The sequence below is a fragment of the Bos javanicus genome, chromosome 10, assembly GCF_032452875.1.
Source record: "Bos javanicus breed banteng chromosome 10, ARS-OSU_banteng_1.0, whole genome shotgun sequence".
NCBI classification, from domain to species: Eukaryota; Metazoa; Chordata; class Mammalia; order Artiodactyla; family Bovidae; genus Bos; species Bos javanicus.
Window position 1 is genome coordinate 28642952 of NC_083877.1, and position 22241 is coordinate 28665192.

Consider the following 22241-nt stretch of genomic DNA (forward strand, 5'->3'; position numbering starts at 1 on the left):
GTGGTTTGTTTGGAAGACTAGACAATTTACATGTCAGTCATTTAGCATGTTACCTACAATATAAAAGGTATTCAATGAATATTTGTTTTAAGGGACAGCATATTACTGATCTCAAATCAGTTGTTAGGAAGTTAAGTATACTTATTGCTCACAAATGACATCATGATACATTGTTTTTTTTTTTTTTTTTTTAAGATGGGGCTAGCAGCTTTTGGTGTGGAGGTCAGTGCTTTGTTTTTTCTCTTGAAAGGGCCAACCAAATATGTGTGGTTATTAACTGGGATGGTTTGACCCTGATTCAGGTCAGGGTCAAATTCTGATTCAACTTCCTGGCATGGTTTCCTCTTGATGTGAGTAAGTGAAGTGAGACCATCTGTAGGTCCTAGGGAAGTGGGGTGGGAATCAGTCAGTTTATATGTCAATTAAACAAAACATGTGGCTCCAAAAAATATCTTTAGAATAAGGGTTTTTGGTATCTCTCATTTTTAGCACAAATAAACAACCTATTTCCTCATTTCCAGGTGAAAATCTCTCATTTGTATTCTTCTGAAAATGCACCCTCATTTAATGAATTCACCCAGGAAGAAGCATGCTGGCTTGCATAAATTTATGTTCATTTTTGAAGAGACCTGCATCTCATCTATATACCGTAGCTTAAGCATCAGCAAAGGATGCCCTTACTATTGGATTCACCAACTCTTTCAAAACATTACTTTGAGATTCCCAGCAACTGCTTATCAGTGTTGCATTTAGATTTGGCAATACATCTCACTAGGTTTACTCTGGCCTTAGTCCCAGCTTTTGGGTCCCTAAAGACCCACCTCCTTATGTTTTGCTTGTTCAGATAACACATTCAAACCGGCCAGTCAAACAAGAATGTAATGAGAAATGGGGGAAATGCAGCTGTTAGAACGTTGTTATGATGTGTCCTATTGATTGCTGCAGCTCACGTCCTAAGGTCCTTTTTTCTTTCCTGGAGGAATTCCATAACTGACAGCAGAAAGCAGAAGCCCAAGATGGCAATGGAAAGAGGGTGCTTCCTTAAAGGTGAGCTACCATTCATCAGGTTTCTCACTATGTCTATTTCCCACTGGTTTTTCTAAATTCCTATTTTGTTTCATAAAACAATTAACAAGATTGGACATCCTTTGTATTTTTAGAGGAGAACTTAACTTGTTCTTCAGGAAATGGAGCTGGGAAGCCCTGACAAATGGCTTAGCATTAGGGCATCATTAGAGAGAGTTTCTGAAAGCATCTCCCAAATCCACATTCCAGCAGTTAGATGGACCTACGGACTATGGTCCCAGAAGAAAAAGGCAGGGAGAAGCACAATAAACCAACATCATAAACTGGGGTCTCCCCTAGTTGACAGGGTCCTTCAAGTGCGTCCCCACCTACCCAGAGTTAGACCCTGGTTCCACAAATTCTACTCTCTTTCAATATCATCTTTATCTTAGTAGGTGTGAAAAATTGTGGAAACTCTGGATGATATTATCATACTCTTCAGAGGATTGCATTTTCTTCTGATAGGCTGTTAGGGTAGATGATCAGGTTTTGGCATCTATTTTCCATTTGCCCTTACTCCTGGGGTATAGCCCTTATTTGGAATTCAATTGAAAGTCCACTGTATTTTCAAGGCCATTCCAGCCCGAGGGACTTTGTACTCCAGCCTCTGTCTCCCTAGCACCGTCACACTGTTCACATCTCTGCTTTGCTCTTCTCTACCATAGAGAAATATCATTTTCTGTTTGCCATCTTAGCTTTATACCCTATTCCTGGTCTGCTTAAGATACTAGGAGAAACCGCATTTGGAATTTCAAGTTCATGCTTCTGTGGCTTCCTCCACTCTGGAATATGGTCCCTTAAGTCTCAGAAACCTTGGCTGACCTTACCACAATTATGGCTCTCCAACCCACAGAACTAACAGGCGATCCCATTTCTTGTGTGGTATCTCAGCAAGACACTGAGGGCAAAGTGGTGATACAGGAGGAACTCACTTTAGCGCACTTCCATTCTAGTGGGATCTTCAGCACTCACATCCTGGGTGTCTTGCTGTTGAAGTCTTCCAATGTTTCCATGTTTAGTCCAGCCTTTACAATTGTTGGCAGAGGAAGCTCTGGGCTCCTACAAGCAGTCTTTGTGGCCTCGTATTCTGTTTTCTACAAGCGAGTCTCTGTGGCCTCGTGTTCTATTTTCTATCTCCTTTTCATAATTTTCCCCTTTCCTCGTAAATTTTACTTTGCACAAAAATAAGCTATTACCTTATGGGTTCCCCCCAACCTCCTTTCTTACAATAACCAGCATTCTGGGAAAATTTTCATCATTTCCATATTAGGCTGACCTACACAAACTACATTGTACAATGTTTCCTAGAACCTTATCATGGGCCTCCTTGCCTATCCAAACCTGTGCTTTGTAAGGGCTTTTTTTTTAAAGCATGACTTGAGCATCTGTTTCCTGATTCCTATCAAAAGAAACCCTACTATGGCAGTTGACTTTCTGGGAAAAAAAAAAGATGTTCTGTGTATTCAAGCTGGATTTCCCACTGTCACAGGCTGTAACAGATCTCTGAGACCTGGATCCATTCTCTGTGGATACAGTATCATTCAACAGTATCTCATCTTTCTGCATGTTGGTTCCTGTGTGCTTGTTATCATGCAATCTGCATCTCTCTGTAGGGATTCTGTTTAGTCTGTATATTATGAAAACTGCATAGTAACTCAATTATCCACTTAAATGAAAGGAGAAATGATGTGGATAATCCCCAAACAGCATTCTACCAAAAGTCATTTAGTACAGGTTCTAGAGCACAAGGATCGTATTGTATCCCCTCTTCACAGATTTGTCATCTATTTAACTTTTTCTTTTTCACACTGAATATGAAGTCAAAGTAACCACACTAGGCTACACACTCTGTTACAGAAATAATTCTTCAGAATAATAAGAATTTTTGCTTAGTTGCTGTGTCCAACTCTTTTGTGACCCCTTGGACTTGTAGCCTGCCAGTCTCTTCTGTCCATGGAATTCTAGAGGCAAAAATACTGGAGTGGATTGTCATTTCCTTCTCCAGGGGATCTTCCTGACCTAGGGATCCAACCCACACCTGCATTGGCAGGCTGATTCTTTGCCACTGAGCAATCTGGGAAGCTGAGTAGTAAAAATCCATCATGCCCACCTTATTTCCACAATCACTTCTCATGCCTAGTTGCCTCCAGCCTTTCTGACCCCTCACCTTTCTTTTCAGAGGTCCCAGGCGGGATGTCTTGGCATCTTGTGCTTTGTAGGTCACCCACAGACCACTGGCTATATGTTGGACAAAGCAGACAGAGTCTCCATACTTGATTTCTGGGACTCCCATGCCTTCTATATCTCGCTTGTGACTGGAATCCAATTTCTCCTTGATTTCCTATTTCACAGAAAATGAAACAAACGTAGGCATGTCTGATTAAATAGAAATGCAATGTATAAAACAGGTCACTGGTGCAGAATTTGTAAGCCAAGGAACCGATTACCACAAAAATCATGATACGCCTGTCCATGCCAGGATTTTAGAAAGGCTTGCTTCCCTTATCTGCTGCTAATTGTAAAATCAATGGATTTCATGTTTTGGCTACTTTAGTGATTATTTATATCCATGGGAAATGGAGGCAGCCTATAGTGTCTCTCTTTGGTTCTGGTTTTATATAATTCCCCATTATGTTTTTTTTACTTTTCCTCATCCTGACTTAGATAATAACTCACCCTTAATAGCCAAATAACTTATTTTCAGCAAGTTGTACCTTCGATAATTTTAATAGTTATATAAAAGCCTTCATTTGGGGCTTTAAATATATCTGTTAAAATCATATAAATATCTTTTATAGAAATCAGCAGAGGAAACAGACTCTTGCAGAAGGTAGGGGGCTACTGTGCCTTACGTCTAATGCAGTAATTGTTGTATTAGTTTATTTTATATTTTTTAGTTTTTTTTTTAAATATTTATTTGGCTGTGCTGGGTCTTAGTTCCACATGTGGGACCTTTGATCTTCATTGGGGCATATGGGATCTAGTTTCCTGACTAGGGATTGAACCCGGGGCCTCCTGCATTGGGAGCATGGAGTCTTAGCCACTGACCCACCAGGGAAGCCCAATATTAGTTCCTATGGCCTCAGTTGTATGTTGCAGTCAGTGGATTTCATTCTTCAATTGCCACTGTTTCACAAAACTCATTGCTAGTACAGAAGAGGGAATTTCTGCGTACCAGGTATGCATCCTCCCTTTGTGCATCAAGTATCCATTGTTTCATAGAATAAATGCTTGTTGACCATTTCCCTATGGAGAAATCTAGGCACACCTAAGGTGCCTGTCAAAGTGAGTCAAGAAGTAGTCTGGTAACTCTGTCCCCCTCCTCATTAATCAGGGCCTCTGAATGGCCCTATCCTATTTCCATTTCTTCTCTACATCTTGTGTTAAATTGCTGGGTATATTTTAAATTTTTCATGGAATAAAAATGCAGCATGCTGTTTCCTCTGCTTGTGCCAACCTCACTCTCATTCTTAATGATGGAACAACAGGAACATAGGCATTGAGCTCTTTGCATGTGCAAGGCAGTGTTCTAAGTCTGTTACGTATGCCAGCTCTTCATAATGGCCTCAGATGTAGCTACAAATATTCCAGTTTTACAGAGGAGCAAATGAAGGAACAAAGAAACAGCTTGTCCACAGTCACTCAAGAAGCAGTGAAAGAGGAAGAGTTAAACCAGGAAGTCTGATTCCAGAGACCATGCCCGTCCCATGGCCCCAGCTCCTACTCATCCTCAATACCCTGCTCAGGTGTCACCTTCTTTGTGAAGGCAGAGTTAGTTTCTCCTGCTGTATTTCTCCAGCAGAGTCTCATCCCTCTACTGAGGACTTAACAGACTATAATGTAAATATGCTTGTTTATATGATGTTTCCTTTTGCCAGGCTATGAGAATGAAGGGTTTGGGCCAGGTGATTGTTAGTTTTGGATTCCTAATGCAGAGCTGTAGTCCATGGGGTCACAAAGAGTCAGACACGACTTAGCGATGGAACAACAATGCAGAGAATCCAGCACCTATCAATTATTTAACAAGCATATGTTGAAGGAACAAATGTATACAACTGAGTCATTTTTCTTTCAAATGTATATTTTTTTCATTTCGGCTCTTATTTCTTTCCTTCAAACCCTCAAGAAAGCAAAATTAGTTATTCTGCACACATTTATAGGATCATTTTGAGCAATATTAATACACTACAAGAACATTCTTATTTTAAGCATATGTTGAAGCACTGGTTGGATTGTTCAAAATGACATTTCTCAAAATGAACATTTCCAAAGGAAAATATTTCTGATTTTATAACATAGTCAATGGGAAAACAGCATTTGATATTTAAGGATTTATCCACAGGCAAGTGGTCAAGAATGCATTTATTCTATAAAATACTGGATACTTCATTTTCATTTCAAAAATGTCCATAGCGGTACAGACACTCAAACCAATAGATGTAATTAAAATATGCCAAAGGTTTCATCTCTAGCTTATTTCCTAACCAAAGACAATGCAGCAAAGTAAACATATTATACACTACAACTGTTAAATATGAATAATTATGGTGATTACCAAGAGGTCATAGTTAAAATAGCGCATATTCCCCAATGATGAATGACTATGATTTCACTTGTTTTATCACTTGTCATTAATTTAAATATGACTTTGCCAAAATAAAATAAATACTAAGATTTGTTTTTTTAGAGTCTCTAAAATAAATGGATCATTATTGATAATAGAATGGACTGTCTCTCTGTGTCTTTGCTTTTGCAAAACAGCATCAACTCCCAAAGTTCTATGGCCAGCATTGTTGGGACTGCTTCTAATTTAAAGAAAAACAAGAGCAACAAAAATGAAAACCAAAACATAGAAACAACCCAACACTAAAGCCAACTCTACCCAAAACTACACAACAATGACACAGCTTAAAGAAATGAGAGTGTCCTGAGGCAGAGAAGCTGGACTTGGCTGGTCACAGGTGGGTGAGCTTCCGACTCAAGTCATGAACTAATGCTCTACCCTCTGTCTTCATTTGAATGTGGCCCAGATGTATTTACTCTATGGCTGGAACCTTCCTCTATTGAATCTTCCTATGGGAACCTTCCCATATGATAGGGGTCTTTTGATCACTCCCTTCAGTAACTCCCTGATTCCTACAGAATATAATTCTCACCTCTAAAGTTCTTATATGCCACATGCTTTAACCAAACTGGATTATGTTTGTGTGCTATACCAAGTATTCCCTCCCTCAGGGCTTCTATTGACATTACACTCCTTGCTTGGAAGGCCTCTACTTTATCTCTGAATTTTTACATCTTATCCATCAGCCTTTCCCAGATCCAACTGTGCATGTCCTCTGATTTCACGGCACCTCCCTTACTCTCTTTCAAGGCTCTTTACCATCTTCTGTGATAGGAATCTTTTGCTGGTAGACTTCCTGTCCTTTGCCTGGTTGGAAATTCTCCAAGGGCAAGACTGAGGTTTGTTGGTCTTTACATTTCACACTAAGCTCTGCTAGGCTGCAAATAATTTGTTTTTGTTTTATTGGTCAGTGGGCATCAATTTATCTGTGTATCTGCACCAACCTTTCATATCTTAGATGATGAGTGGATTCTGAGTAGGAACAAGTTACTTGGCCCTAACAAAGTTTTGAAGAGGAATAATCATCATTATCCCTTGTCTCCACTGAGAGTTTATAAGGAAATGGTTGTGACCACATAATTGTCACATAAACATGTATTTAGTTTAGATGGTAAGTTGCTGCTCTCCAGATTGATTTAAAATTTCTGAGACAAGAAAGGTAACTGGAATGATTATTTATTTAATGCCTACTTTGAGCAAAGCATTTTTGCCAAGTACTTTATAATGACAACACCATCATGAATTTATCAAGGGCCTACATAGTGATATGTGTTATACATGACATTTTAAAAACATTTTCTCTAAACCTTTCACTGGACCTGCTGTTTTTATTTCTCCTACTTTATAGATGACAAAACTGAGGCTTGTAGAGTTGGAGCAATTTGTTCAAAGCCCTGTAGCTTGTAAGTAATGAAAGGGAATGCAAAACCAAGTGTAAATCCAAAGCCTGTTGGTCATGTGAACATAATTTTTGGAATGGTAACCATCAGCACAGTTAAGCATTGGTTATATTAATGTTTTAGGTATTAGGATGCTGTTACAAAGAAGTTGAAAATATGTTATTATTTTATGAAAAATAACTCTGGGTTCTAACATATAAGCTTTAGGAGTCCCACACACCAACCACTAATGACAACAAAGTGATGGAGTTCATACTGAAGGTGCAACTGGAATTTGGAAGAGAGAAAAATTCACCATGCCTGGGGACTTCAGGATGCTTTTATACCAATTTCTGCTTGATGTGAGCATGGCTAGGGGAAAGAGGAGAGATGAGGAATATGGAAGGGGACAACACTGTAGGAAGGTAGGAGTAGTGTGGCAGGAAGATTGACGAAGTCCAGAAAAGACCTGAACAACAAGGACTGACTTTCTCCTACAGGTGCATGTTTCCCAAACTCACGCCGTTTGCAGACTTTCTGTGGGAAAAGAGGACTTCCGACAGTACCGTATTTTCTTTCAGGAGGTAAAGGGAATGTTAGGATAGTATAAACTAGATTGTTATGAGTCTTACAGTAAAAAACAAAGAAGAACAAAAGGAACCAAAACAACCTATTCAACTGTTTAACATAAGCATTTTAAATGTTTTTCATAAATCATTGTTTGGAACACCTCTAGGGAAAAGCTATTGCAGGTAATGGGAATCCACCGAGAATTTTAAGCGGGGAAAACACAAGGGTTGTATCTTAGAACAATTGTTCCAGCCACAAGGTGAATGATGGGTTGAAAAGAAATGAAGACACAGAGACAGACCAGTTTTTGCCATGGTAATAGAAATCGAGCATGATATTTGGAACAGAGTAGGTCCTAATTCCGGAGAAGGTGATGGCACCCCACTCCAGTACTCTTGCCTGGAAAATCCCATGGACGGAGGAGCCTGGTAGGCTGCAGTCCATGGGGTCGCAGAGAGTCGGACACGACTGAGCGACTTCACTTTCACTTTTCACTTTCATGCATTGGAGAAGGAAATGGCAACTCACTCCAGTGTTCTTGCCTGGAGAATCCCAGGGACGGGGGAGCCTGGTGGGCTGCCGTCTATGGAGTCGCACAGAGTTGGACACGACTGAAGTGACTTAGCAGCAGCAGGTTCTAATTCATGCTTATTACTTAGACAGGAATTTGTTGAACTTGACATATTTAAGCCACCTATGTCCACAGAGGACAAGAAAGTAGCTTTCCACAGATAGGAAGCAACCAAAAAAGATTCAGAGAAAAAGGAAACATGGGAAGATGGACCTCATTCATGGATGCTGGGGTCAGCCACCAATACTGTGCTGGTTAGATCACTGCTTCCTAAAACTCCCAGGACTAACTTTCAGAAATTACCTTTAGAGTCACTTTGCCATGAATACAGTCCCCCTTTGAACTTATGATTTCGAGTGGGATGTCTTAGAATGGCCTTAAAAAAATCACACACTGCAGGACACTGCTAGGAGCCTGACTGGCCCCAAGGCTGGCTGCAGAGCCTCTGCTGGTGGGAGGCCAAGGGCAGCCCTCCGCTGTTTCCAGCATGCTAGGGGAGCGGGCTTGTCTGTCTCATCAGGGAAGGTGCATGTCCTGAGCAGGTCACTGTGCTGGGCTCTTTCCTCCCTCTTTCTCGTCAGTCCCTCTCTACACAATCACCTTCAGGTAAGCAGCACTCCTGCCATTTCATGGATAAGGAAACAGTCTCTTAGGTCATCTTCCTGGTCTCACAAGAGTCCTTCAAGACACACTTCTTCACTCCTGTTTTTTGTTTGTTTGTTTTGCTTTTACAATCAGGGACAGGAAGGCTAAACAGAAAAGGCAGAGCCAGGATTCAAACCCAGGTTTCTTCTACTCCAAAGCTCAAGGCTCTTCTTGACTACCTCTCTGTCTGGCCCACTTGAAACAATTAAGACTCGGGAAATTGTCAGTTTAAATGTTTTAAATGCTTTGTAGATTTTATTTAAAATGGAACTGCAGGGACTTCCCTGGCAGTCCAGTGGTTAAGAATCCGCCTGCCAATGCAGGGAACATGAGTTTGATCCCTGATCTGGGAAGATCCCACATGCCATGGACCAACTAAGCCCATGTGCCACAACTACTGAGTCTGTGCTCTAGAGCCCGGGCACCGCAACCACTGAGCCCAAGTGCTGCAACTACTCAAGCCCATGTGTCTAGGGCCTGTACTCTGCAAAAAGAGAAGCCACCACAATGGGAAGCCCATGCGCGGCAATGAAGACCCAGCACAACCAAAAATAAATACTTAAAAAAAAAAAACTTAAACTGCAGGAAGTGGTGCGGTCTGAGGATGACTGAATCTCAAGGTCCATGTTTTGCTCTTTCCCCTTCCCTCCATACCCTCTCTTTCCCCAACTGAGAACTTGCAGAGCAAGCAAGGGGACATGCGCAAACAGCACTACATCAGTGCCCATGATTTCACAGAGGGATATGCTGTGAACCCAGCTGCCCTCTTGTTTCCGGCAGGACCGCTGAGGTTAAAGAGTATAAGAGGATCCGGTCTACAAGCATGCTTTCTGCACACAGTAGAGAGAGCGGTGGGCAGTTTTTAAAGGAAACATCATTTTTGGCCAAGAACACAGATCTCAGGATATAGCAGGCAACATTTGACAAATGTTGACTGATTTGAATTGTTTTTACACACTGAAAAAAAATTTCCTCTAATTGAGAACAGTGATAGCTCTCTGGCTTTCTGTAATAAAGGAGGCAAAATCTGAGATTCTATCTCAATCATTCTGGACTTATGGTAGAGTCATTAAAAAAAATAGCTAAAAAGTGAATGGCTTCATATAATAAGGCTTGCTTTAACATTATTAATTCATCCTTCCCTGAAAGGAAGTGAGTGTTATAAACTGACTCGGAGACGTGACATCTAAATAGACAGCATTGCTGCGCCAGAGTAAATATTAAATCACATTACCGGATGATCCTTGGGGAATGGCCTTGCAATGTCAAGACCATGGGAAAATGATGCGAAATCAAGTTCACAGAAATTTGACTTTGATGTTCAAATTAATGAATCTCTCTCCTTGAATGTTTGCGGAGTTGTGTTGTGATTGAAAATGATTACACAATGACTATAAAATTCTGTGAAGAGGATGGAGGTTAAAATGGAAAGGATTTTGCTGTACGACCACACTTACATAACCTTTTGGTGAGTGATATTCAAACTTACTACACGCTCCACACTGCATGGGGTGCAGAGGTGCAGAAAAGGCGGGCGGAAGGATGTGTGCTCCTTGTCATTTAGGGGCTCCCAGTCAAGTGAGTGATGGCTATAATGGAGTCACGAAAAGGGCCCTACGGGGAAAGGCCTTCTTCCCATGAGGGGCACTTGACACTTGTCTGAAGAATGAGGAGGAGTTTGCTGATTATGGTACATGGAGGGTTAAAAGGTATTCTAGCTACACGTTTAGCTGTGAGAAAAGATACCATGTTCAAATACAGTATGTACTTAGTATGTTAGAGCTCAAGGCAAACATGAGCTGGTGGCCAGAGATATTACGGAAGGGTAGGCAGGGGTTGGCTCTTCAAAGTCTTCATTGAATTTGTTACAATATTGTTTCTGTTTAATGTTTTTGGGTTTTTGGCTTGGAGGCATGTGAGATCTTAGCTCCCTGCCTAGAGATTGACCCCGTACCCTCCGCACTGGAAAGTGAAGTCTTAACCACGGGACTGCCAGGGAAGTCCCCAGGGGTCGGCTCTCAGAGCATCTTTCACGACAGACTTCAGATGAGGTGCAGCTAGAATAAGAATTGTATTCAAGGTCCCACAGAGGGTAGATGGGAGTCAAAGCCAGATCTAGGTGACTTGGAAGCCATGCTCTATCTGACACCCTACTCCTTCCAGACTGAGGGGACAGGTGTAAGGCTGTAATTCAGAGCCCTCAACAGCTCCCAGACCTCCACTTTGATTTGGATCTCCTGGTGAAGGAGAGGAATGCAAGCTCTGACCAAGATCCCTTTCTGCTCAGTCACACAGTTTTCTCAGAGCCCACAGTTTGATTCCATTTGAACCAAGCAACACTGCAGCCGATGCTTGACCTCGACCCCTCCCAGTAAGGCTCAGTCATATCCCTGTCCTGTCCTGTGGGTACAAGATTCACATGGATACCTGCCATCCTCCTCATAAGGGCATCTTGCTGAGGATGTGAACATGCACCTGCAGCTGTCCCCAGGCCCCTGATCATGTAGTCATAGCTGTCATGGGTTAACGCAACTTGACAGGAAACGTGGGGTAAGAAGCCCATCACTGCCAATGACTCACAGCCCAGCTTCCCCAATGTCCTCCTAGAAATGTAGGAGCCTAAACGGCGCTCCTTCCAGGAGTCTCTTCTCTTGTTTTTCAGATTCTCCAGCATACAGAGAAGATCAGATAATCAGATAATCCCCCACTCAATCTCGTTCACAGAGGCACAAAGAACACACTATCTCTTCCTCTCAGCCTTCCCAGTGAGTCTCCCCAACCCCTGTGCCACCTTTCAGAACCTGGGCCACTATTTCAGACAACGTTCTGCTGTCTGCTCCATCACCTAACACCTGGTACAGCTGAGAGCGAGAAAGACAGTGCAACACCTTCCTGCTGTTGAAAGCCAGAGCCAACTAATCCCTCTGTTGGGGAACATCACTATTCCCAAGTGAGGGGAAGCACAGTGGAGAGTGTATTTAAGGCAGAGGCCCTGTGCCAAGAATGGTAAAAAGACATTTACTAGGACTTCCCTGGTGGTCCGGTAGATAAGAATCCACCTGCCAACGCAGGGGACATGGTTTGATTCCTGGTCCGGGAAGATTTCACATGTCATGGGCCAACTAAGCAGTGCACTGCAACTACTGAAGCCCTCGAGCCCACGCTCCTCAACAAGAGAAGCTCCCGCAAGGCAACTAGAGAGTAGCCCTCTGCTCATGGCAACTAGAGAAAGCCAGCACATAGCTGTGATGACCCACTGCAGCCAAAAATAAAAGAAGTTAAAAAAAGACATTTACTGAGGAGGAGTCTGCAGGCCCAGAGAAATCAAGGCATCTCTAGAGTTCTTCCCCAGGAGCTCTTCAGATTACTGGTGTCAGAGCTATGGGCTCCTGCATGTTCTTCCTTCCTGTGCAGCTTCGTGGCTAAGATGCCCAATGCCCTGCCCGCACAATATCCCAAGGAATCCCGGATCTCCTGGGGGAAGCAGCCTTATCTTGATCAGATATGGAGACTAGGACATTTTAATTTCAGTTTCTTTCAAATTAAAATAAAGGTAACTGGGCTGAATACCACTGCACTGAGAGTTATCTAAACCTCTAACATCGTGACGCCAATGAAATGCAAGTGCATCGCCAAGTGCGCAGGACAGTGTGACTCACGGGCGGCTTTCTGTCCAGCCCTGCCATGTGGGCAGGCCCCTGGTACCACGACGGCTTTCAGCCATCCGCTGCTGGCCTCCCTGTGCGTGGGAATCGGGGGGAGATATGCAACGAGCCTTTTGAGGGTAAACTGTGCTTACAGGCCGGAAGTGGTGCCAAGTGAAAGGAGTGTTATGGAGACTCTCTGTGGTGCTCTGAGCCTTTCTGGCTTCCCACAGAGGCCGCAGCACAGCGCCGAGCCATGCTCCGTGAGGCTGAGCCAAGAAAGGAATGGAAGGGAAGAGTCCCCTTGGAACAGGATCCTGCCAGCTGCCTGGAAGGCCATCTGACTTTTCTGCTGTCACAAGAGAAGCCTCTTTCTGCAGTGGTAAAGGTCTCCAAGTCGGGGTTTGTCCAGGGCTGAGAAGACCAGGAGGGAATGCTCGAAGAGGGGACAAGCCAAGTTGGCATTCTTAGAAAGGCATTTCCTTGGTCATAGGCCACGATGAGTCACCTCTTATCTTCCGCCCCTCCCTGGCTTCCCCTGCCTGCCCTGCCTCCACATCCCACATCCGAGGTGTCTCTCAGGGAAGAATGGGAAGACTCCTCTCTGCTCTTAGAACTTTCCTGTTGTTTTCTTTCGCTGCTCCTTTTAGCCAATTGCAATGCCCTAACTCATTTCCTGGAGGTAAAAATCTTTTACTCCATGGTCATAAAATTGAATTTAAAATCCTTGTGTGGGGAATCTTAAAAAAATAAAAGTGACAGTAACATATGGAGATGTGTTCTGAGAACCTGAATGGAGTCAAGGAGCTAACGCGCCATTAGAGAGAAGCAAAGAGAAGGAAATGCTTGAAGGAAATTTAGGGCAGAAAGCTCTCTTTTCTTCTTTTTTTTTTGGCCACACTACACAGCATATGGGATCTTTTCCCCTGATCAGGCATCAACCCCTTGCCTTTGTGCTGGAAGCTTGGAGTCTTAACCACTGCACTATCAGGGAAGTCCCAGGAAGCTCTCATTTCTTAATCTTTGAACGATGGGTGCAGGAAAGCCTAAATCTGATACAGGGTAACTAGGGGAGAAAAATCTCTAAGCCAAAGAGATTCACTGCTTCAAAACCTTTAGGACTGTAAGAGAGGGGAAAAGGAGTCTGACCCCCTGCTTCAATGAAGGTGGTGCTGAAAAACTGGCCTCTTCTGATTCATTATGAAACAGAGATGTCCCCATGGAAATTCAGCTGTAAGCCTGACACCAAGTCCTACACGAACAGAATCATCAATAACCCTTTATGGAAATCGTGTTGAGAACACAAATCAAGATCTGTGTCTGGAAAGGAGCAAAGAAGAGTGAAGCTAGAGATGAAGCTCCCGACGGAGATGCTGAGCCTCTTAGAAAGTGTGGGCTGCTATAACTATGGATACACTGTGCGAGCCTGTCTCATGCTTGGGTGCTCTTTCCAGAACAATCATAAAGTGGCAGAGCACCAAACTGTACATCAGGAGCTAGCTCAGCGTGTGATTCTGACCATCCAGCTAGATCAGACTCTGAGTGACACAGAGTCAAAACTTGGCTGACCGTTAAAGACAGAAGTTTAAAAAAATATTTTTCTCTCTACACATCAAATGGCAAATCTACATGTTTGAGGTGAACCTAGCTACCACAGAATGTGCTCTTCGTGGAGGCAGGTGAGGCACAGTGGAGCTAAGAGATCTGCAGAAAACACATGACAAGGAAAAGGAACTAGTAATTCTGTATAATACGAATAACTGCAAGACGATGCCATGTCCAGAATTAAGCCTTCTCTGCACCTCTCTGAGAGAAATTACTTCTTTGATTTAAATAAACATAACACTGAAACTCATGTCTCCACGTTATCTTTGCTGTATGGGAGTGAAGCAATAAGACTTAAGTGAAAGTGTTAGTTGGCTCAGTCGTATCTGACTTTTTGCAACTCCATGGACTGTAGCCTACCAGGCTCCTCTGTCCATGGGATTTTCCAGGAAAGAATACTGGAGTGGGTTGCCATTTCCTTCTCCAGGGGATCTTCCTGACCCAGGGATTGAACCCGGGTCTCCCGCATTGCAGGCAGACGCTTTACCATATGAGCCACCAGGGAAGCCCTAATAAGACTTAAAAGTAGTAAAAACAATTCAGAACGTATTAAGCAACAATAACATTTTCCAGTAGCCTCAGAGCAACACTGTCCATTCTTGTGATCCTTTTTGTTTTTTAGGGCTTTCCACTTTCCATTCAAGCCTTTCTCTCTTAAGACTTCAGTCTTCATCCAGGGTACACATTCCTCTATGAATTCAGTTTAAAAGATAAAAGAACTAAGTATTTATCATTGGTCTAATTTCCAATTCCGTTTTGTTCCAGCCTATTTTCTTTGCAGTCATAGTTCTACCTGGAGGTTTCAGAGCTTTCACTTTGAGAATAAAGTCAAAATCCACCTCACCTTGGATGCTCGAAAAGAGAAGGCCGTGGACTTGGTGTCCGACTTTCCCCGGTCTTGCAGTATAAGGCCTTGGTCTTCTGTCAAGGCCAGGTAGTGGCCTGTGGTGAGATGCCGGAGTCGGAAAGCCTGTCCCCATCTGATGTTACTGCCACTCCAGCTGGACAGATGAAAGAGAGAAGAAATTGCATTTACACAAAAAAATAGGTCTTTTTCAATATTTACCCTGTGCATTTTTACATATGTTCTGACTCAGTACCCTTCTACGATACATCCCCTGACTCCTGGCTTGCTCTAGGACTGTGTTTCTGCCTCCAACTCATCACTTCTCAGTCTTCTGGCTAAGATCAAGTGTCTGTCTACAACTCAGCATGGCATTCTCTTGTGAGCTCTCTTCTAACATTTAAGATCACCAACAAGGAACATCGCCCTCTGGGCAGGTCCATGGTTTAATGTAACTGGAAGTTCCAAGCTTCCAAGTTTTCCTTCATTTCACTGAAATGTCTTGATGCCAAAATTACACACAAAAATGAGAAGCCCGCTTTTGAAGAGAAACTTGTTTCTGGGAAAGTGAGGCATTTCCAAATGCACGGTCTCCACTCAAGTATTTTACTACCACCACTAATTTGAAAAGACATATGCACCCCTACGTTCATTGCAGCATTATTTATAATAGCCAAGATACGGGAGCAACCTAAGTGTTCATCAATAAAAAAATATGGCATATATGCATACACATAGTATGTATGTATTCAGTCATAAAAAAGAATGAAATTGTTCCATTTGTGATAACATGGATGGATATTGAGGGTACTATCTAAATAAAATAAATCAGACAGAGTAAGACAAATGCCATATAATTTCACTCATATGTGGCATCTGAAAAACAAAACAAATGAGCAAACAAAACAACACAAAATTCAGAGAAACAGAATAGATTGGTGGTTGTCAGAGAGAAGGGAGGTTGGGGAGGTGGGAGAAATGGTTAAAGGGGATCAAGAGGTACAAACTTCTAGTTATAAAACAAGTCATGGGGATGTATGTAAAGTGCAGCATGGTAGTAATATATATATTATATAATATATATATTATATATAGTAATAGTAATATATATATATTATTGACTATCATCACAATTTGAAAGTTGCTAAGAAAGTTAAGTCTTAAGAGCTCTTATTGCTAGAAAAATTGCAATTCTGTAATGGTGACATATAATAACTAAACTTACTTCAGTAATCATTTTGTAATGTAAACAAATGTCAAATCATTATACTGTACACATAAAACTAATATAATACTGTATGTCAATCCTACTTTAATAATGAAAAGAATCCTCTCTTTAAGAGAAATATTTATGCAGTTTACACTCACCAGGGAGAGACAAATAATAAACAAACATAAATAAGTAAATATTGTGGAATGTTACAAGACATTAAATTCCATGGGAAGAAGTAAAGCAGAATAAGATGATTGCGATAAGTGAGAGTCCATGCTGAATGGGTTGTAGAACCATATGGTCCTACATCAAAAGGCTGGCATTCAATAAAAGTCATGGTAAGTGCTAGGGCAGAAATTATTCACTGAATAATCTGTATCTAATTATATTTTCAGATAGAACAAAATGTTTCAGAAATACATGTATCAATTTTTAAAATTACTCTCCCCTTGATCTAATTCTTTGGAGTACCAAAGAATCTAATTACATTAATAGAAGCCTTAAATTCTTCATGTTTAAGACTCTGGGGAAATAAAGAACCATAACTGGAACTATATATACATACTTATTTTTATTTTTTAAAAAGTTCATTAAACAAGAACCAAGCCCTAATATCCTGAAAAAAACAGAGTATGTTGCTATAAAAACTTCAACAGGCTTGAAAGAGAATATAAATGCCACAAGCCAGCTAACAAGTGGGTACTCCTTAGGACACCATACCCTTTCAGTCAGCCTCTTCTAGAGTTCCTCAATAAAAAAAAAAATTGAATGTACCTGTATGTGTGTGTAAGAGAAATTCTAATATTTTCTCCTGATCACCAATGGATTATCTTGAGAACTCCCTGGAGGCACATACACCCCCACCCACTAGAGATTTTATTTTGAACATGTGTTCAGGCAGAGATGGAACAGAGAGCTAGAGGGGAAGGCAGAGAAAGAAAACAAAAAATGGCCATACTGACCCTCTGCTCTTACCCTGAGCAGTTTAGCTTGAGCCTAACTTGTGATCCCGCTCAGCAAAAGAAAAGTCCAGAGCTTAACTGAACTCCTCTGCAGTAGAGATGCCATGCCTTTACTCAAGTCCCTGTCTCCAAAGTCTTGGTGTCCTGTTCCGTCCAGCCAATTGTTTCTGACAAGTTCTGGTAAATGTGGTTTCCTTCAGAGCTACACGTCCAGGGATATTTTAGTCTTCCCTACCTCATGCCATCACAGCCGCCACTCTGTCAATTAAAGCTAACTTTGCTTTGGAGCCAACAAGGCTACCAGGAGGAGGAAGACTCACCTGAGTACCAGAGAATCTATTTAAGAAAATAAATGGGAGAAGAGCTTTGATGGCTTTCAGTGGACATGTCTATGCTTGCCTTTTATAACATAGCCACTGCAAGGGTGGCAGGAGCTGGGGGCTTGGATCAAGCAATAGAGCCTGCTAACTTCAGAGTCAAAGCAGAAGTCTTGGAAATCGTGTGTGTGTGTGTGTGTGTGTGTGTGTGCGCACACGCACACATGTGTGTCCGCTGTGCTTTAAAAACAAAAGCAAAAGTCACAGACATTTCAGAATTTACCTCTGCCAAGTAACTTCTGAGAGTTTGCCAGCTAATGTAGAACAAATGTAACATTTAAGACAATAGGTTGTCCGGGAAAACAAACAAACAAACAAACAAAAAACCAATCTTGAAAAGAATGCAACCCTGAAGCTCCATTACCTTATCCGAAGGGGTTCCACTCTCCATAGCGATCTAGCTCTAGTGCCAGCTCCCCCGGCTTCATAGTATATCCTTCTGTGAACAGAGGTGGAGATGTGTGTGATGTTGATCAGCACTGGGCAGGGGACAGTTCCCTGCAGCACTGGGCAGGGGACAGTTCCCTGCAGAGGCTGCTCAGAACACACTGTATTTCTCAGGACTCATAGTAAGCAAAATGAGAAACAAACCTCAAAGAAAGACACAATTTCCTATTCTCTCTTAAAAGGGAAAAAAGGTGCTAAAGGCGAGGGCAATGCTCACCACATACACGTCGTGGACACTCATGGACTGTCAGGCGTACAGTGAAAGGACTGTCTCCATCTCTACATCAGGAGTCAAAACAGTCCAGACACATATCATCAGATTAAGTACTGAATGCTCCGTTTCTCTCACGTTCAGCTCCCTGATGCACTTTCACATCTTTAGAAAATGTATTTGTACTTGTAAAACACATGCAGTACAGGGTGAACTCATTTCCATTGTTCTAGGAAGCTGGGGACAAACCTCTATGCTTAGCTACTGTGGTGTTCAGGGTTTTATTACTACACTGTTCTCCCCTTTCCTGCATTAATAATCATCTTTTAAAGTGTTTTTAACTAAAAGTTTTATTTTGGAATAACTGTAGATTTATAAAAATGTTGCAAAGATAGTCCAGAGAGCTTCTGTAAAGTCTCACTTAGGTTCCTTTATAGTTATCATCTTACAATATGAAGTAGAGTTGTCAGAACTAAGAAACCAGCATTGGCTCATCACTGCTAATTAAACTCAAGACTTTATTTCGATTTTTCCAGTTTTTCTATAAATTTTGTTTCCTGTTCCAGAGTCCTATCCTGGATGTCACATTTCATTTAGTTGTTATGTTTTCCCTGTTTATTTTGGTCTGTTGGAGTTTCTTAGTATTTTCTTATTTTTCATGCCTTTGCCAGGTTTGAAGAGTACAGGTCAGGCTTTTTGTAAAAATGGGTTTGTCTAATGTCTATCTGATGATTAGCAAAGTCTATTTTTTAAAATCTGCACAATAGGGAACAACTTATCTCTATCAGATTATGAGAAATTAAATGAATTATCCTCGTTTAAAGGTATGTCTCATGAATAGTGGTCCCTGATTACCGGGCATACTGAATCCAGATACTTTCTGAGAATCCTGTGACTTTAGCTCAAGACTGATCATTTAACTTCATTTAATTTCACTAATTTAAAAAGATACCTCTACTGTAGAAGGTTTGGATGTATCACTACTGAATTAGTCAAACCCCAGGAGAATCTTGACCTATGTCTTGAGACAACAGTTAATTAACAGAGGGGAAGAGGAAAAGTACAGTAATTCTTTCTTTCTCCCAGGAAGTAATATAATTATGAGTTGCTTACAAATATTAATTTTGGGTGTCAGGTAGACCTGAATTTGAAGCTATTAGCTTCATGACTTTGCCAAGTTCTTTCAAATCTCTGTGCATCAGCTTCCTTGTCTGTAAAATGAACCTAATAGGGTATTTACGTCAAGGCATGGTTGTGAGCATTTAATGTGGTTTCTTTAAAGTAAGGAACATGTACAAAGATGTTCATGGATGTACAAAATATTGTGTACTATTGATTTATCCAAATTTTGTTTATAGACACTTATGAACATGCATGGAAAGCTACATTACATGGCACAAAAATATAATAAAACACTACATCAACCATAGTTAACTTTGGTTCGTAGGATTATAGAAGACATTCTAAACTTTTTGCAAATGTACATACTATCAGGAAATATGTAGTAAGTATTTAAAAGGGAGGTCTAGCATCCCAGGTGTCTCTGTGCCAGGCCCAGAGTAGTAATGAGGCTGCTCTGACCTAGCTCCACAGGAAAATTAGTTGAGATTTTCATGGATGTGTCTCCATCCTCAGTGAGAGCAAAAGGGTCTCTCAGGTAGAGAAGGTGGAGCAGGTCACCTTAGGTCACATGATTTGAGGACTCTTTCCCTTTGACATATAAAGAATTCTAGAAGGTTAGTTCTTCCCATCTAGGAAAAGGAGGCGGCTTGCTCCAGTGAATCTTGCAAGGTTACAGGGGTTGAAACAACCTGTTCCCATTCTCTAAAACAATAACCCCAGGAGAGGAGGTGAGTGGGTGGGGAACTGAGGCGTTCTGAAAGCGTGGCTGACAGCTCAGCCTTGGCTTCAGTAAGTGACTTACCCCAGGGTGCTTGACAAGCCCGAGGCAGAGCCAAGGATCAGAGCTCAGAACGCTAGATTATCCTTTTGGCTTTGCACCCTGGGAGGGTCAGCCTCTCACGGGCCTGGCTGCTCTCAGGTTTTACAAGGAATACAAGCGATTTCCTCTGGAAAGCCAGCCCCATTACAGTGGAATCACTTGCATGATTTCTTGGCTGTGGGGACCTCCTAGAATATTCTCAACTTCCTATTTCTTTGCGCTCTCCCACATTTTGGTACTCCTGGCCATCCTGGCCCATTCTGGGGGTTTATCTGATGATTCATGACAATGATGAGGCTTATCACTCACCTCACAAAGACATCAAGTAATGCTAAAGCATCCTGTGTTGAATGAGAGACCAGTGACTACAAAGATCCAAGTTCCAGTACAAGGAGCCACTGCTGACAACCCAGTCTCAACCCTTTCATGCTTCCTTACAAATTTTTAAGTTTTTTTTATCTATTTCTTTTTTTATCTAGATTTTTAATCTATTTTATTCCAAAATACAAATTAGCTCACATGAAATCCTCAGTCAAAGGAAAGCTACCTTTACTCTTAACTCAATGATGGCATGCAAGCCTGGCTTGGGGGCCCATTCTGGGAATTCCTCTCCCCAGCATCTTCTTTCAAATTCTTGTCCAAACTTTCTTTTGGGTCAGGATCTTGTTGAACCACTCAACAGGAATGCCCAGAAAATGATAAGCTTCTCCAAGCAGCACAGTTTGTGCCTAGGCTGCTTCTAATTTCATTCTAAATGTAATGACATGTGAGTGTGTGTGTGTGTGTGCGTGCGCGCACGCATGTGTGCATATGGAGGTGAGGGAGTGGGATAAAGGGCCATGTACAGGTTATTTTAATTTTTTCCAAATTTCTTTCCTTAAAAAAGAATAGGAATGAAAAAAAAAAAAAGAATGGGATGGAAAGAACTAGTGAGTTCCAACATGTTCCATCTTAGATGTAGACAACTCTGCACAACCTACTCACAAAATTTCAGTTCTGCAAGCCTTCCCCTTAATGCAGCAGAATAAGATATTACAGAGACAGCACTTGGGCTACTGCACAACCTTACAGTTTAAAAACAAGGAAAAGAAAATCGCACCTGAATAGGATCATATAACGTCATTTAGCATAGGGAATCTTTAATTCCAATGGACATCAACTCAGCCTCTTTTCTACTCAGAGATAACCGTGAGCCACGGGATGAGAATTAATCAGGCACTTGCCAGAGGTCTGTGTTTTATGTGTCCTAAACACCATCTGGGTCACATCTGGTTCCCACAAACGGACACACAGAGGACAGAGTGAGTCGGGAGAGGCTCAGAACAATAGACATTGCTGATGGATGGGCTTCCCTGGTAGCTCAGATGGTAAAGTATTCGCCTGCAATGCAGGAGACCAGGGTTCGATTCCTGGGTTGGAAACATCCCCTAGAGGAGGGCCTGGCAACCCATTCCAGTATTCTTGCCTGGAGAATCCACATGGACAGAGGAGCCTGGGGTTGGCAAAACGTCAGACATGACTAAGCAACTAAGCACAGCACAGCACTGCCAAGGGATAGTTTCTAAGATGTACAATAACACACTCAAGCACAGTGCTCCTGAGTGTCATTTAGGACATGAAATAAGGAAGGAGCCCTGGCTAGAGAGTTAGCATCTCTGGTTTTCAGGGTCCCAACTGAAATCATCCAGTGTGTGATGTTTGGCAGGAGCCTGAGTTAGACGGTTTCTAACATGTGTAGATGTGAACCTGTGTTTCTAACAAAGTAAAGAAATGCAGTTAATGAGGTTCCCACAGGTGTCATGCAAAAACAAAGGACGTATTAGACAACAGGGAGATCAGACTCACTGTTGTCTCAAGTGAAAAAGTGAAAGTGAAAGTTGCTTAGTGGTGTCTGACTCTTTGTGACCCCATGGACCACACAGTCCATGGAATTCTCCAAGCTAGAACACTGGAGTGGGTAGCCTCTCCATTCTCCAGGGGACCTTCCCAACCCAGGGATCGAACCCAGGTCTCCCGCATTGCAGGTGGATTCTTTACCAGCTGAGTCACAAGGGAAGGCCAAGAATATTGGAGTGGGTGGCCTATCGCTTCTTTAGCGGATTTTCTCGACCCAGGAATTGAACTGGGGTCTCTGGCATTGCA

General features: G+C 42.0%; 1 protein-coding gene across 1 annotated transcript in view; it reads right to left on the minus strand.

The window, feature by feature from the left end:
* The window catches only part of RYR3 (ryanodine receptor 3), a 557133-nt gene that overhangs the window by 276228 nt on the left and 258664 nt on the right, over positions 1 to 22241 (minus strand). The window contains exons 9-11 of the mRNA XM_061430666.1: positions 17864 to 17938; positions 14948 to 15104; positions 3233 to 3406 (exon numbers count right to left, since the gene is read on the minus strand). Of these exons, the coding sequence (XP_061286650.1) occupies positions 3233 to 3406; positions 14948 to 15104; positions 17864 to 17938 (406 nt within the window). The remainder of the gene's footprint in view (positions 1 to 3232; positions 3407 to 14947; positions 15105 to 17863; positions 17939 to 22241) is intronic.